This window comes from Onthophagus taurus, chromosome 5 (genome assembly GCF_036711975.1).
Source record: "Onthophagus taurus isolate NC chromosome 5, IU_Otau_3.0, whole genome shotgun sequence".
Taxonomy (NCBI): Eukaryota; Metazoa; Arthropoda; class Insecta; order Coleoptera; family Scarabaeidae; genus Onthophagus; species Onthophagus taurus.
Genome location: NC_091970.1, coordinates 3,376,088 through 3,393,676, shown reverse-complemented (window position 1 = coordinate 3,393,676; position 17,589 = coordinate 3,376,088). Strand labels below are relative to the sequence as shown.

General features: G+C 37.0%; 1 protein-coding gene across 4 annotated transcripts in view; it reads right to left on the bottom strand.

Moving 5' to 3' along the window:
- Positions 1 to 17,589, bottom strand: part of LOC111426602 (uncharacterized) — a 116,939-nt gene that overhangs the window by 7,078 nt on the left and 92,272 nt on the right. For all 4 annotated transcript variants that reach the window (XM_071196178.1, XM_023061209.2, XM_023061211.2 and 1 more), the window contains 2 exons: positions 15,452 to 15,627; positions 4,242 to 4,378 (listed from right to left, as the gene is read on the bottom strand). In XM_071196178.1, coding sequence (XP_071052279.1) covers positions 4,242 to 4,378; positions 15,452 to 15,627 — 313 coding nt within the window. The remainder of the gene's footprint in view (positions 1 to 4,241; positions 4,379 to 15,451; positions 15,628 to 17,589) is intronic.

Sequence of the window (17,589 nt, the reverse complement as noted above, 5' to 3'; positions counted from 1 at the left end):
TGAGTTGGGAGGACCGGCGGTCTGTCACATAATTGCCTATTCATTTATCATGGATAATGATGCGGATATTCAGGGCACGATTTTTGCTAATTCACTTGTCGTTAAATTTACCATGACGTGACAATGTTAACTTTAGTAAACTCTTGTGTTTACTAAATGGGTCTCCTTGTTTTGTTTAATTACAACATCAAGTATTATTTGGAAATGCAAAAATTGCTAAATTTTGCTATGAGTTAACAACTTTCAAGTCAGTAGATTATCATTGAAAAGACCAGAACAATATGGACGACCTCGAACTACTAAAACTCTTGATATTTGTTGTACGAGATACGTCTCGACCAGAATCTTGAATGTAAAAATGTATCATCCTATTTACATTCAAAATGATGCTTATGTAGACAGTTTGCAATGAAGTACTCTGAAGTACAACGAGCTGCTCTTCAAAGCTTGTTCTAAAATATTGTAATACACTTTGAAGTACTCTGAAATACTGCGAGATGCTCTGGAGTAACCTGGTCCATTCAAAATTCGTTCAAATATTTCTTCTGGTCAATTCTGACTTTATTTGGAGTACTACGAGCTACTTTGGAGGCAACCTCGGCTAAACTAAAAACTGAGAAATAATGATTAGTTCTGATTGAGCCGAAGTTGCTTGCGACCGAGGTTCTGTAATTAATCATAATTGATCATCATATTATACCGCCTCGGCTAAATCTTTCTTTGTTTTGAGTTATCAACCTCGTCTTATTGTATCGTTTCAACTGCAAGTAACCTCAGCTAAAGTGAGAGCTGAGACATTAGGGTTACATGTGATTGAATTTATTATTATATCAACCCAAATTTCATCATCCTATTGTAATCAAAACTAATCCTCAGTTCTGAGTCAGCTGAGGTCGCTTTCTATGGTGCTTTAAAGTACTTTAGGATCGTCTAGAATATTGTAGCTAATTCTGAAGTAGTTCTGTGAGACTCTCTAGATTAATTCATTTATTCATTTAATTATTTCTTCTGCTCGATTTTGACTTGTTATGGAATACTACGAGCAATTTAGGAGTACCAAAGGAGTTCAAAAATCTGTTTCAACAATAATTTATTCAATGAGGAGCTGCTAATTACTCAGAAGGAAGTCTTTTGGTCAGCATTAATAACATGATCTATGTGGACTTTTGAATTACTCTGGAGTAAGTGGAAGATATTTTAAATGTTTTGGGGCATCAAACTCCCTCAATCGTTAGTAAGGTTCTAGGTATTATTAATTTTCCATCAATATGTAAGATACTTATCTCATGATTCATTGAGACAGTGGTTCTTGTTTATGTCTATAGTTTTTGTGTTATGATATTTGTTGATCTAATTTGCAGTTTTTCAGTATGTTATGGGTTTAGATATTTCTCACATTTAATTTACAAATTTTTGTTATGTAAGTGTTTTTGAACGAGTTAGAAATCACATTTAAATTATAATCTGAATATTGACAAAAGTTGGAAACTTGTGTAGTTTTAGTATGTCGTAGTTATTTTGTTCGTTTAATTCCTCCAATCTGTAAACTGGAATATAATCGTGTTTGTAAATGTTTGGAGTGTAGAAATAACTGGACACCAAAATTAGTTAGTTCTATGAATGTTTTGCCGTATTTTGAAATCAAGCAACGTTAAAGTTAACCTTCGCTAAGCTATAATGGGTTTAACTTTGTCCAAGCTGGATAATTACGTGCAACGCTTGATTAATATCCCAATTAATCTAGTTATGTCATCTGTTATTACGCGTAATCAGGGCTATGAACTGTCGAAAATTAATTTATAATGAGCCACGAAGGTCACATGTTAAACTGGTTAAACACCCATTTGACTGATGGGAAGTTTCAAAAAAGTTTCTTTGTCCGATTTTTTTTTTTGGTTTCCTTTTTTAGTCGTTCCACTTTCCGACGCAGTACTTCCGCTTTCATCTCCAAACAGAATACGTAATGGATTGAGTTCTAACCGCACTGTGCAGCGTTTTCCCGGTGAAAATCAAACGGACATAATGAAAGGGGACCGTTGCGTTGATAGATGGTCCGGTCGCCTGGATTTTTTGGTAAAAACCGGACTCCCAGAAACTTTTCACGAGTGATGGTACTGCTCTTTTCCCGTAGTTTTCGGAGGGACGGCCATTGTCGGAAAGTCGTCCGATTTATACACTCGGAAACGACGGGAAATTTGTTATAGAGGCCTTCCCCGTTCGAAGGTATTATCCGTTGAGATAAAAATACTTCAGTGATCGTTATCTTTTATCCAATAGAACCAATTTTATTTTAAATTTTAATTCAACTTTGAAAAACGTATCTTTTTGTTTAAACCGGCTCAAATCTCGATTTCTTACCGGGACAGTGACAAATTATAATTGCCAACCTTAAGATAATCGTCCTCTTCCTGTAAAAAACCGACTCCATTTAAAGTCCAGGTTTTGCCCGTAAGAAAACTCCGTGATGGAGGAAGGGGCTCGGTATAAAAATAAGATTAGAGCGAAAGGAGGGCAGATTACCCCTCGCTACCCCGCGATCCTTTTTCATTCCTCCTCCTTCTTTCCTTTCCTTTCCTTGACGTTCGTGGAGGCTGCCTGCAGCAAATGTATAAATTGCAGGCAAATTGCTGACCCATCGGAAAACGGAAAATCGGACGGCAGTTTTGCAGAACCGGCACAAGACGCTCCACGTATGACTTTGCCGGTAGTTGGAGGTTAAAGTCGCACATGAAAAGGGGCACTTCGATATCAAATCGCCTGGATAATCCCGAGGGAAAATCTAAAGAAAAGTCCGATTTTGTCTTGGAGGGGAAAAGTTGTGCGGTGAGCATCCCGGGGTTTTAGGTCATCGTTCATTTCTATTCCATTGATTTTCGAATATTAATAGATAAGGTTTGGAAATTTTTACGCATCAATCAAAAAATGATTCGAAAGAAAATCACAAAAATGAAATATTACGAAATTTATGTTTCTATTATTATGAAAGAAATCAACCGGAAAAGAACTGAAAGCCTCTTATTGGATTAATACTTCTGGCTGAAGCTTTATATTTTGAGTGGTGACGGTTAGGAATTTATTGTACATTTCGGAGAGAACTGGAACACGGATTTTATTTCAACAAAAAGAGATATAAAAATAAAACGGAAGTGGAGAGAGAGAGACATGACGCTAATAAATCCTCAGTGCTCAGTTTTCAGGACAGATATTTGTTCAACGCAGGACGACGCCAATTTAAAAATGAAAAGCGCCTTGATTAGTTTCCAATAAAAAATCAAGAATCACCGTGGTTGTAATTGATACCAGAAAGATTAAAATTGTCTAAAAAAGAATTTAAAAAAAGTATTACACGGATTTTTCTTCTCTGATTAACGACCGGTGTCTTAGCGAAGTTTTAAGTATAACGAATCACCCCAGGTTTTTTGCACCCTAATCTAAAAACGACGATTACCTAACTGTCCAAAATTGCGCACTTTTTTAAACCTTTACAAGATTAAATTTGTATTAAACTCGTTTCTATTACAATATGTAATAACTTTGTTTCAAAGTAAGTGTTTCGAAGACGTGTTGTAATAAGAAAATGAAATTTCCCCCCCACCAAAGGCGACAAGTTTTTCTATTTTGAGACCGTATGTTGTCCAGACGTGTACAAATTATCAAAAAGGCAACGACGCCATGCACTGCACGAAAAGTCCGTAGGAAGAGCGTTATTTCGATAACGTCCTCGAAGAACTCATAAATGTGATTGGCAAAAACCGGATGTCGAAATGTTCCGGCTCTTCCGTCAAGTAGTAAAGCGAAAAGATCTTTCTGGCAAAAATGGGGAATTTAATTTCAGTAATTGGCTTTTTTTCTTTTCGGGATTTTCAGCCCTATGGAATGGCGGTTTTAGGAATCAAATTACGCCCAAATCTAATTTTAACTCCCTTAATCTAAGCCGTTAATTCTTTCTTGTATAATAAACTAATTTGGTAAATTATAAATTATTATAGTTGTTGTTGACGGTCAGACATTTACAAGTGTGAAGATAACCTCACTCATGTCACTCCTAATGGAATAAAGTTCCACGCACGGTTAAAACAGCACGAACTAAAGTCGAACTAAAACCGCACACGGCAAAAGCCCCCTTGAGTAACGTTACTCGAAGTAAATATTTCCGTTGCAAACACGACCCGAAGAAAAGCCACTCTCACAATTAGGTTCCTTTACAGAACCTTTAAACTCTCTCTCATTTACACACTTACCTGGACAATGTCCCCATGACTCTGTCCGTTTGCGGTGAAGGTCAAATGGCAAAGGAAAGGTAGCCGTACCTCGGGCTGTTTGTTCACCTTCAGGTCATAAGTCTTGCTCACGTCCCCGTAGTACGTTCTATTGCAAACTGAAACCACAAGAGAAGAGACAAAGGGTGAGTCGATAAATCGTCGATTCGGATGCACGAAGCGCGGAGGTTTTGGACGTTTGGGTGTTTGGTTTACAAATACGGTGTGTTGCCAGGGACAAGGGAAAGGTCGGGTGGTTTTATGGGACCTCGCGGTCGAGTGGATTGGAAAAGTTTCCGTTTGCACGGCAGATGTAAATATACGCTTTTATGGAGGATGGATATTGCGCGACGTTCTGACGACGAAACGAGATCGGTTTGACTTTGATTCAATAGCAAAAATTTGTATGTGCTAGTAGATCAGGATACAAAATTGATTTTAAAATTATTATTAAAACCACTTCTTTGTAATAAACAAGCTCGATTTCAAAATTACTTTTAGTAAGATTAAATATTTTATGTCATTTGCTATGGTTGTCATAAAATATTAAGAGTTTATCTATACTAACGTTTTCGCGAATTGAGGAGGAGATCCAATCTCGTCTGTTAATCCTTATCAACAAAACTGACCTGTTCTAACATTCCTTCACGCTATAATTAGGGCTTCTTCACGCTATAATTGAGGTTTCAAAACAAAACTGACCTATCCTAACATTCCTTCACGCTATAATTGGGCTTCAAAAGAAAACCGACATACCTTCACGCTGTAATTAGGGTTTCAAAACAAAACTGACCTATCCTAACATTCCTTCACGCTATAATTGGACTTTAAAAAAAACCGACATTCCTTCACGCTATAATTAGGGTTTCTTCACGCTATAATTGAGGTTTCAAAACAAAACTGACCTATCCTAACATTCCTTCACGCTATAATCGGACTTTAAAAAAAACCGACATTCCTTCACGCTATAATTAGGGTTTCAAAACAAAACTGACCTATCTTAACATTCCTTCACCAGAATTTGGGATACCTGCACAGAACTACAAATGATAAGTGCAAATTTCAGTCTATAAGTCATAGCTGCAGATTTTATTGTGAAAACCAAAACTCAACAAGATGTATTGCATGCTTGAGTACTACAGATTATAGCAACACACTGGCTACAGCGAATTATAGCTTCCGACGGCAAAGTGTAGCTTCATACGACAGATACGTCACTTGCAAATTCAAGATTGCAGGTTAGAGTTACAGATAGCATATTGTAAGCTATAGCTGCAGATTACATATCGATCATCGCTGCAGAATACATGCTGCAGCGTCTATTATAAATTATATTATTGATAAAACAAATTGGACTTCGATAAACTCTATTTTGGCTGCAAGGGGAGACGTAGGTTCTAAGTAGCAATGATCACGTATGTAGATTTGGCCAACTTGTTACTGACTTTTTGCATTTTACGCAGAAAATGATACGAATGCAAATCGTAGTACGTTTAGTACTGCTTGATTACCAGTTTGCAGCGCCACAGCCTCAAACAAGCTTGGCTAGACTTATGGCAGATAGCAAAATGCTTCACTTCTATATGATTTCCAGTCTACATCTTTTATAGCTTCATTGACTTTGTCGCTAATGATGGGGTTAGATGCAAGTAGAAGTTAATTATACATACTCTAATGCTCTAAATACTCTAAAGCTATGACAAAGACTTTATGCTACACCTGACTAAGTCAAGGCGTTGTAATTAATAACAAATTTATCTAACACTGATGTACACATGCTCTACTGCCTCGGCCGCAAGCGACCTCGGCTAAAGCTATGACAAAGACTTTATGCTGCACCTGACTAAGCCAAGGTGTTGTAATTAATATCAAATTTATCTAACACTGATGAACACATGCTCTAATGCCTCGGCCGCAAGCGACCTCGGCTAAAGCTATGACAAAGACTTTATGCTACACCTGACTAAGCCAAAGCGTTGTAATTAATATCAAATTTATCTAACTGATGAACGCATAAATTATATATATATATATATATATAATGAGTTAAAATTCAGAAATTATTTATGCTTCGATGAGGCAATTTTAAAATCTATTTGCCACTGATGCATTTAATAGAAGTACATCGATTGTGCAATTTAGCATTAATTTGTGGGAAACGTTGGCTACTTGAAAACAAGGTTACATCGTTTTAACGTTCACTATCATCAAGAACCATCTTGTTTTCGTTGAAAAATACGATGTTTTCGATCTCATTCCGGAGTCCCGGCATTAGAATTTAAAGCACCAGGTCACCATAAATCTCACATATAGCACATCCACTTCCCGTTCTTTGCCGCCACACCCCCTCTCATCTCGTGCCGAAACCCGGGTTCAATTAATGCGAAGTGCGACGTGCTCGCGGGGTAAAGAGACGACGTAACCGAGGGACTTCGGGTTCGGAATCACTTGAACATGCATTACCTTGGCTTATGGCGTTATACGTTGGTGTATGGAAGAGAGGAGAATCCGCGCTTGGGTAGTTATCAAAACAAAAATTCGAGTGTTTGGGTGAATGGGTGCGTTGGGTATAGGCTTAACGAGTTTGGGGGGGAATATTACCGGATTTTGGGCTATTGTACGCATTACCGATGACAAATTTTGTCCCCATTGACCTACCCTGTTAGGTTTTATTGGATTGCGCATGAATGCCATAATTTTCCGTTGTAATTATCGATAATTGCTTTGGTTGTGATTCTTCGATGGTACTTTAAATCTTTATTTTGTCGTGGTTAATAAATCAATATTTTTCTGGATTTGTGATCTTAGGATATCTATAATTCATCGGCAATTTGTCAACACCCGTTCGAATTTTCGGCCAATAAATCATCAAGTGCCGCAACGTCTTCTCGACGCTTCTTGGGCATGACTGGTTGCGGCTTTGTTTCATCAAGACCGCGCCGCTCTACACAACTCCCTAAATCTCCTCCGGTTCAGATTAATAGTGCATCTGGCTCGGTAAAGCCATTGCAGGAACCGCGATTAATTATCAACTGGGTCTCTCCTGCCGCGTCTCCTCTTTATTAATCAGCCCATTCGCCCGGCAAGCTTCGGTCAGTTTACAACTTAAATCCAATTTGCCAATTCACCCGAAATGGTTTACTTAAAACAAGGAAGAAACTATTGTGGGATAAAAAAGTTTTTTATTTTTATTGATTGAAAAATGAAATAAAAAGCAAACAAAAATGGAACGGTTTTATAACAAAAACCGCGTTTTATTACAAAAACCCATTCCATATATTTTGGGGTTATTTTTTTATACGACCATTATACCTGCAACACATTGCGAAAATTAACAAAGTCACACCGGCCGTTTGCCAACGAACAATTTAATAAAATACCAACAGAAAAAAGTGCACTATCCGAAATTGAAAGCTTTATTAATTACATTTTGAGCTAATAAGTTGGGAATCTACTTCAAACAAGAGTTTTTGGAGTAAGAGCAAACATTTTTTTATCTAACAATTTAAATTGATTTATTTTAAAAAAAATTTCGTCTGAAGACGCACGGCTAAACCCGAAACTTTCTAGTTCTAGGTCTAGTGTTAGTTCTAGTTTTAACTGTTATTCAGTGCTAGATTATTGTAGCACAGCCATCTTAAGAGACGTAGCTTATTCTTCATTTTATAAACTGGACAGATAATTCCTGTTGATAATAACTGTTATTCAGTGCTAGATTATTGTAGCACAGCCATCTTAAGAGACGTAGCTTATTCCTCATGTTATAGACTGGACAGATAATTCCTCTTTTCCAATCGGTTGGGTTGGGTTGGATTTGGTCGGGTTGAATTGATATCCCATGTTCCTGTGGGAAACCCAACCAAACTTCTCTTGGAGAATTATGAGTGCAGTTCAATAATTATATGTTCGCCCTTTACTTTGTACAGGTCTAGGGGAAGGTTATCAATACCGGGCATCTTGTAGTTTCTTTGTATCTTGATAGCTTGCTTAATCTCCTCTAAAGTTAGTAATTGGGGCGTAATTCTTCGTGTCTGCCAAGGAAAGTTTGGCTGAAAGAGAGTTGTGCGCAGTTTATATTTACTATTAGCATGTAATGATCTAATCCACACTTTGGACCACGTTAAGCTTTTACATCTACTTTAAGTTACTTTCAGTCTAGAACTTTGCCGCTGGATTACATAGTCTGTTATAGTTAGGAGTCCTCTGGTTGATTATTATGGTTGGATGCGATTACATAATGCATCTTAGATGGTTCCTATTAAAGGTTTTATTATATTAGAAATAATCTCTCCTTTTCTGCAACTTCATTGGTATCCTTTGTAGCTAGCCTCGTGCTTATCTTTACAGTTATAACGCACTTGGTGCACGTTTTAATTTATTGGCAAGTTAATATGTTTCATTGATGCAAATTTCTGATCATCACCTGTATATGTGGTTATTGATTTAATTGGATTAATAAAATACATACAAAGAGGATTTTAGTTGTAATGAATAATTCTGACTGTATCATTTCGAAATTTGGCTTTAATTAACTAATGAAATGCATCAGTGGTAACGATTTATTCTTTAAAATGAAATTGAAAAATTAATGATGAATGATGGCTTTTTGATGTTGGATTACGTAATAAGCTCCTCTTGTTAGTGACTATTATTACAATAGATAACAATGTCCAACAGTAGCCCCCCTCTATACCTTGTTAATTAAATCATTCACATATTAATTACATGCATTAAGATAAATGTGATTAGTTCTGGGATATCATAACAACGCAACGGAGATATTTTCGGGTCTAATAAACGATAATAATCGTTTGATGATAATCGAAACTGGCGATAATAAATTTAATTGTATACAAAGTTGGTGCGGGTTCAGAAATTCTCGGGGTAGTATTGTACATAATACATACAATATAGAAAACCCTAATGGGCAATTCATAACAGGGGCCCTTTAAATCATTTCGCACGTCCGTTTCGATCGAAACGACATTTATTCTTCCCCCCTTTAAACGCACAAAATTTATTTGACGTTTCGAAAACAATTAATCGGTAATTTCGAAATAATCCGTTCGCATTAATAAACCTTTAAAATTGAATTTATTTTCGCAAATTAAACGAATCGTTTAGTTTCGATTTAACGTAATTTTTATATACGAATATATATTTGAATTCGAATAAATAGTTTTTCAATTAAAATAAATTAAAAGCGCTTAATGAATACTTAACAGTAAATGTCCATTAACTAAATCTTTCAAGGTGGTTATTTCGTGACAGACCGCCGAAGTCTTAATTCCCTAATCTACTCCGGTAATCAACAACCCCGAATTCACGGGGTCGTCGGTGAATACAAAATAACAGAGCTTGTGCATGAGAATCGATACGGGTTGAATTATTCAGGCGCACTTTCATTAACTTAGAGTTTACAGTGTGAAATAAAATTAAAAATAAAAAGAATTAACGGCAAATTTCGATATAACTGACTAAAAATTAAACTAACGCTAGATCTAGTTTTACACTAGTTACTATGTAGAACTAGCACTATACCTAGAACTAGAATCATTTGGGTTTAGCCGCACGTCTCTAAAGACGGCTAAACCCGAATGATTCTAGTTCTAGGTGTAGTCTTAGTTCTAGTTTTACACTAGCACTGTTACTATTTAGAGCTAACACTATACCTAGAACTAGAATCATTCGGATTTAGCCGCACGTCTCTAAAGACGGCTAAATCCGAATGATTCTAGTTCTAGGTATAGTGTTAGTTCTAGTTTTACATTAGCACTGTTACTATTTAGAACTAACACTATACCTAGAACTAGAATCATTCGGATTTAGCCGCACGTCTCTAAAGACGGCTAAACCCGAATGATTCTAGTTCTAGGTGTAGTCTTAGTTCTAGTTTTACACTAGCACTGTTATTGTATAGAACTAACGCTATACCTAGAACTAGAATTATTTGGGTTTAGCCTTACGTCGCTTAAGACGGCTAAACCCGAATGATTCTAGTTCTAGGTATAGTGTTAGTTCTAGTTTTACACTAGCACTGTTACTATTTAGAACTAACACTATACCTAGAACTAGAATCATTCGGATTTAGCCGCACGTCTCTAAAGACGGCTAAATCCGAATGATTCTAGTTCTAGGTATAGTGTTAGTTCTAGTTTTACACTAGCACTGTTATTGTATAGAACTAACGCTATACCTAGAACTAGAATTATTTGGGTTTAGCCTTACGTCGCTTAAGACGGCTAAACCCGAATGATTCTAGTTCTAGGTATAGTGTTAGTTCTAGTTTTACACTAGCACTGTTACTATTTAGAACTAACACTATACCTAGAACTAGAATCATTCGGATTTAGCCGCACGTCTCTAAAGACGGCTAAACCCGAATGATTCTAGTTCTAGGTGTAGTCTTAGTTCTAGTTTTACACTAGCACTGTTATTGTATAGAACTAACGCTATACCTAGAATTAGAATCATTCGGGTTTAGCCTTACGTCGCTTAAGACGGCTAAACCCGAATGATTCTAGTTCTAGGTATAGTCTCAGTTCTAGTTTTACACTAGCACTGTTACTATTTAGAACTAGCACTATACCTAGAACTAGAATCATTTGGGTTTAGCCGCACGTCTCTAAAGACGGCTAAACCCGAATGATTCTAGTTCTAGGTGTAGTCTTAGTTCTAGTTTTACACTAGCGCTGTTAGTATTTAGAACTAACACTATACCTAGAACTAGAATCTTTCGGGTTTAGCCGCACGTCTTGAAAGACGGCTAAACCCGAATGATACTAGTTCTAGGTATAGTCTTAGTTCTAGTTTTACACTAGCACTGTTATTGTATAGAACTAACGCTATACCTAGAGCTAGAATTATTTGGATTTAGCCTTACGTCGCTTAAGACGGCTAAACCCGAATGATTCTAGTTCTTGGTGTAACGCTGTATAACAATTAAAACTAGAACTAACACTAGACCTAGAACTAGAAAGTATCGGGCTTAGCCATGCGTCTGAAGACTCATTCACTGATTATAAAAAAAGTGACGTTACATAATGACAGAAAGTCATGTAAAATTTAATTTTCATAATGGAATTAGGTAAAATTATTTGCAAACGCTCTTTTCCCCGTACTAATTCGTTATATTGAGGTTTAACTGTATTTTCTCAAAAATAATATTAGAATTCGGTGGAAATAACGTTTACCAATTCGGATGGCAGCGCTTTCCGAACCGTTAAACATTGTCGTCAAAATTCCAATCTCGACGACGACTTTCATAAAGGAAATATTACCATTGACTGGAGTCAATGGTCTGTATAATAAATTTCCGATCCGCAGGTATGACTTTGGGTTGTTCTTGACGAAAAGAGAGATTTAAAAGAGTGATCGTAAAAAGCGCTATTTTAACGTAAACAAAATTGCACCCTAAACCGATAACCAACAAAGACATTTTCATCTACACACACTTTTCGAGATGACGCCACCACCGTTTCTATATGCACTCGTTGGAAATGTCTTTTCATTAGGGAAATGTTGAATCGATTCGAGTAAATTCGACTCCATTGCAATTTGCCTTGCAGATACACATCAATCGTTTCCGCATTTTCGAATAAATCTCCATTTATTTTCGTTTTCGATTTAAATCTCGCTAAATACTGTTGATTATTATCGCTAAACAATGCCGGAAAGATGTATTTACGTTGACAGGTATAGATTTATACGAACATTAATCCACTGTGTCGGATATGATGCGAAAATTTTATCGGCAATCTGCTAAAGTGTTGCAATATAAAGTTGACGCGCAAAAAATAACTCGAACGGGATCCCCCCGCTGTATATCACGGTGCCATTAAAAATGTATCAACTTTGTCGGTCAAATTTGTCCTGTAATGCAATTTTGTATCAACACTTTTACGAACGAAATAAACTTGTCGGTAGTGCAGCCAACAATAATTTTGGTACAACCTCCACATCAAATTTACTGCATGAACAGAACGATGCCAACTCAGCAGCGTTGAGATATCAATTAGCAAATGTTATACGCTACATCCTAACGGATAGATGTACCATTCATGACACATATATATCAAGGCACGTTTAACACTTACTATTATTGTATGTTCAGCTCCAACTACAGTAATCATATGTTTATGTACACATCGGCGATGAATCAATGTTGATTAACACGTTCGTGATAATTATAACATACAGAAAGGCGTCGAAGTGGATTAACTCTTCTTCGTTATGATTGTAGTGGAATTAAAACGGTTGGATTTAAATGATGATTGGATTTAAATGTTGGTCAAAATGGATAAAGAGCGTTTGTGCCATCAAACATCATATTGTCGTCTCAACGCTGTTTACCATAGGTAAAGGGTATTGAATTTACATGGGACCGGCGCCAACCGACAATGAATTAGTAAATCAATATCCTGCGGGTACAGACGCGTTCCTTCGAAGACGCTCCGCATCCCCTACATAAATCTGCACTCGACTCCCCACGTTCAATTAATGCGAAGTGAGGGAGTCGTGACGATGGTGAAGGGAGGAAGCGAACGGTAGATGGATTCACGATCCACTTAAGCATGCATTACCTCCTCGGATATTAGGTGTTATATAATACCTAAAAGAAAAAAAAAAAACATAAAATCAAGATTGCTATTGATAATTATCAATGGTAGCTTGAACAATGAACCGGCGAAAAGGAGAAATTGGAAATCAGTTACCGGAACGGCTCAATTTCGTTTATTCGGAAACTCCTTGAGCTCTCGCCGAGACTGCGAAATACATTAATAGCCCGAACTGTGCTGGTGCTGATCAATTCCCTATCGTTGCCCATTCGAAGACGCCTCGAAATCTAAGAAAAATAATAGACAGCAAACGGAGAAGAAGTCAATCGAACAAAACTTCGGAACTCGGCAGCCCGAGAACTAAAACGAAAACTGCAAGGACGAAGAAGGCAACGTCCAAACTGGTAATGCAGAACGAAGAGGGAAAGAACAAAAAAGGGTCGAATACGAATTGATCGCAGATAACTTAAAATGCCCCACGTTCGCCTAATAGCAATTCGAGTTGATCAATTCCCGCAAGAAAACCGGGAACTAAAAGGGGAAGAAGGTAAAGTAAAGAAAGAGACGAAATATAGAAAGAAAAAAAGGAACGAGGTAGGAACTGCGCGGTTTTAATTATTCAATATGTTTGACCTGGCCCGCACTCGTGCCGTGTCAATTTTTAATGAAGGGGCCCCGTACGTGACCGCACTCGCGATTTTACCGAACTAGCGAAGGACTAGTTTTGGGTCTCGTCGTTTCAGTGCGGAACTGTAAAACCGTCATTGAATATTCATCGGGCATTCTTTGCGGAGGCTCGCGCATTATTATTGGTTTAATAATTTATGCGGCCGCGGAAGAACCCCAGGATGGAGTTACGATTAGTTTGGTGTTGTAGATTCACATAGCCGATCGAGAATTGATGGGGAACGCAGTAATTGCCGAAAGGAGAGAACTTTCTTGGGGGAAGAGTTTTCAATTTACCCAGCCCTTTTTTTTTAACCCTCTAAAAAATTCAATACCTATTCCTAACCAATTAATCAAACTTTCTTTGTCTTATTTTATTATTATCAATAATTCTTGAATCAATTGGATAAACCTTTCTATTTCTTTGAGTGTAATATAAAGCGATCTCCACTGAGTTCCTTTTAATTCTCAGTTAACTGTGATTCACGTTAAACTAAGAACGGAAACGAAAAACCAGTTAAAACTAGGACTGACACTAGTAGCTTGTATAGAGCTACATAGTAGTGTTGCCACTACAATTTTCATTTTTCTAGACTGAATAGATAATTCCTCTTTTCCAATTGGTTGGGTTGGGTTGGGTTGGGTTGCATTGTATTATGTTGGGTTGTGTTTGGGTTGGGTTGGGTTGCATTGTATTATGTTGGGTTGTGTTTGGGTTGGATTTGGTCGGGTTCGGTTGATATTCCAGGTTCCTGCGGGAAACCCAACCCAATTTCTCTTGGAGAATTATGAGTGCAGAACTTCATTAAACTAAAACTAGAACTAACACTAGACCTACAACTAGATCATTCGGGTTTAGCCGTCTTAAGCGACGTATGGCTAAACCCACATGTTTCTAGTTCTAGGTCTGATGTTAGTTCTAGTAACAATGCAAGTGTGAAACTAGAACTAACACTATACCTAGAACTAGAATCATTTGGGTTTAGCCGTCTTTAGAGACGTGCGGCTAAACCCAAATGATTCTTGTTCTAGGTATAGTGTTAGTTCTACATAGTAGCAGTGCTAGTGTACGTAGTAACAGTACTAGTGTAAAACTAGAACTAACACTATACCTAGAACTAGAATCATTTGGGTTTAGCCGTCTTTAGAGACGTGCGGCTAAACCCGAATGATTCTAGTACTAGGTATAGTGTTAGTTCTACATAGTAGCAGTGCTAGTGTACGTAGTAACAGTGCTAGTGTAAAACTAGAACTAACACTATACCTAGAACTAGAATCATTCGGGTTTAGCCGTCTTAAGAGACGTTCGGCTAAATCCGAATGCTTCTAGTTCTAGGTCTAATGTTAGTCCTAAAGCTACTTAGCTCTAGTCTTAGTTATTATTCAGCTTTAGATTGTTGTATGTTCTTATACAACTAGAACTAACACTAGAAAACAACAGTAAAAAATGCAATACCTATTCGTAACCAATCAATCAATTAATCAAACTTTTTTTGTCTTATTTTATTATTATCAATAATTCGTGAATCAATTGTATAAACCTTTCGATTTCTTTGAGCGTAAAATAAAGAGGAAGCACGTCATTCGTACGACAGCGATTTCGACTGAGTTCCTTTTAATTCCCAGTTAACCGCGATTCACGTCTAACCAAGAACGAAAACGAAGAACCTTCGATATCCCGATAACCACCAACGCGCGGCCGTCGTAAAATTTTATCCATCGTCCCGGACTTGATCCCGTCTTTAGTACTTCCGATCCGTGCCATCTTCAAACTCCCCCGAAACTCTCCACCCCCCATCACCGTAACAATAAAAATCCACGTCTAATGCAACCAACTCCAAAGAACCATTCTATCTATTTTTACACCTATCCTAGATCATCATCAACTTTAAATGGGGAAACTTGAACAATTTTTTATGTACCATTAAAATCTTTTAATAAAATTTTAATTAAAAAAAGCAATCTTACCTGTACAATAATTAGGTTCATCGGATAAATCTCCGCAATCGTCAGCTCCATCGCAATAAGCGTTTAGCTTAACACATTTTCCATTGCGACATGGAAACTCGCTTATTCTACAAGCTGGACCTGGAATCGCCTGCTGCACTAGGCAGACCAGGACGAGGGCCGTGTAAAACCGCATCCTGTAAAAGGAAATAAAGGGTGGTTAATTATTTTAACGACAGCACACGATGGGGATGCTCTAATGTAACTTTCAACTAAAGGACGACTACTCCTGTGTAGTCGAGACATGAGAACACTTCAAAATGGAAGTTAACGAAGGTCAACTAAAAATACATTTTTTAATTTCATTTTTGGTGCTACAACATCAAAGTTTCATCAATTCAATTAGGTTTAATTAAGTTATTTCACCTAATTAAGGTTCATTATCAATTAAATGGTTATAGGGTAATTAATAGAATTTGCAATATTTAATCGAAAATTCAATTAGAGTATATATTATTATGTCAATGTTAGTGTTTTCTGCTTCAATAAGGTGTAATTGGTAAAAATTGTGTAATGGATCTTTCTCCTTTTTGTAAAGTCTCTTTTTGCCCTTTCCAGTATCTATTCAATATCTTTCTTGTATTACCGGTCTCTTTTTTCTCTCCAGACCCAATTTAGTCTATTACCAACTTTTTTTTCCAGTCTTCCTCCTTTCTTCCCAGTCTCTGTCCAAATATTTTTTTCTATTACTAGTCTCTGCTCAGTCTTCTTTACCTCTTTTCAACCACAATCTAGTCTTTTACTGCTATTACTAGTCTTTTTCCGATCTTTCTGCCAAGTCCCTTTCTGCTCTGAAATCTATTTTTCTCTCTCCACACCCAATTCAGTCTATTTCTGCAATTACTTTTCTGCTTTTAGGACAAATATACGTCCTTATTGCTCCAAGGTATTGTTCCTTTATGTCTGTAGGTGTCAAAAGAGCTTTACCAAAAATTTTGTGTCTTAGGCGGCCTCTGGCAACGCAATTACACAATATATGTTCAGCCGTTTCTGACTTGTCGTTACAAAGTCGACAAGTTTGATCTTCAGCTCAATGTCTTCAGGCCTCCCAACTGTTGATTACTTATTTTAGGTGGGCTTTTTGTAGTTCATAACCGGGTTGGGGTCTAATGAAGGGTGTTTTCGCTACCTCTTTGGCCTGGAACCCACCATAGAGTAACATCACTGCCCCCAGAGAGTACAGGTTGCGGTGCAGAAGTTTATAGCAAGTACTTCTGCTTGAAAAATGGTTATGTCCGAGCTGAGGGGCAGTTTAATGAGCGGTAACATTAATATTTAAATATATTGATGTATTAAATAGATAATATTAATAGTACGAGATCCGTTATATTAAAGTTTTGCTGTACATTTAAACCGTAAATCTGGTAAATGTTACAATGTGAGGAGGTATTTAGCGGTGACAGTTTGTAGTGTCAAGCGAACCGTTTCGGATGGAGCTTTAGTTTGTAGCTTTATAGGAGGAATTCCTTTATAATGGAAACGGCTTCTCGAAACAACTAACCCGCTTCCGTTCGAAACTTTACCAGTCGCAATAACGATACCGGCGAAAATGAGGAAATTGAATCTATATAAATGGGCATGGGTTGTTGGATTTCATTACTATACATATATATAGAAGCCCTAATTTAATTTAGTATGGAAGAGAATTTCACGAAATTAATTTAATAACGATAAAAATATTGAAATGAATGGAAATGTAAATGGGATTTAAAGATGTAACGTTAAGCGTCGTTATCATTAAAATATCACGTCCCCAACAACTTTTAATAATACGTATTGTTGAGTGTTTAGCCGACTTGGCATTGTGTCCAATTTGTATAGACGGGCGACGCTCATTAGTGTCGAGAAAAATGAAAGCGCCATATCAAAAACGATCCTTAATTAAAAAAAGTTAAATTTTCCGTCAATTTCACCCCATCATTATCGGGAAATAATTCAAATTAAATCAAACCAAAATTTATTTTCATAAAACCAACGTTTACATTATTACAATTGCGACATCCCCGTTAAATCAGTAATATCCGTCGAACTTTTAACAATTGTAGCTTGTTCCTCCTCCTCACCCATTTCAACATCCTTCAACTTCCTCGCTTTCTCAA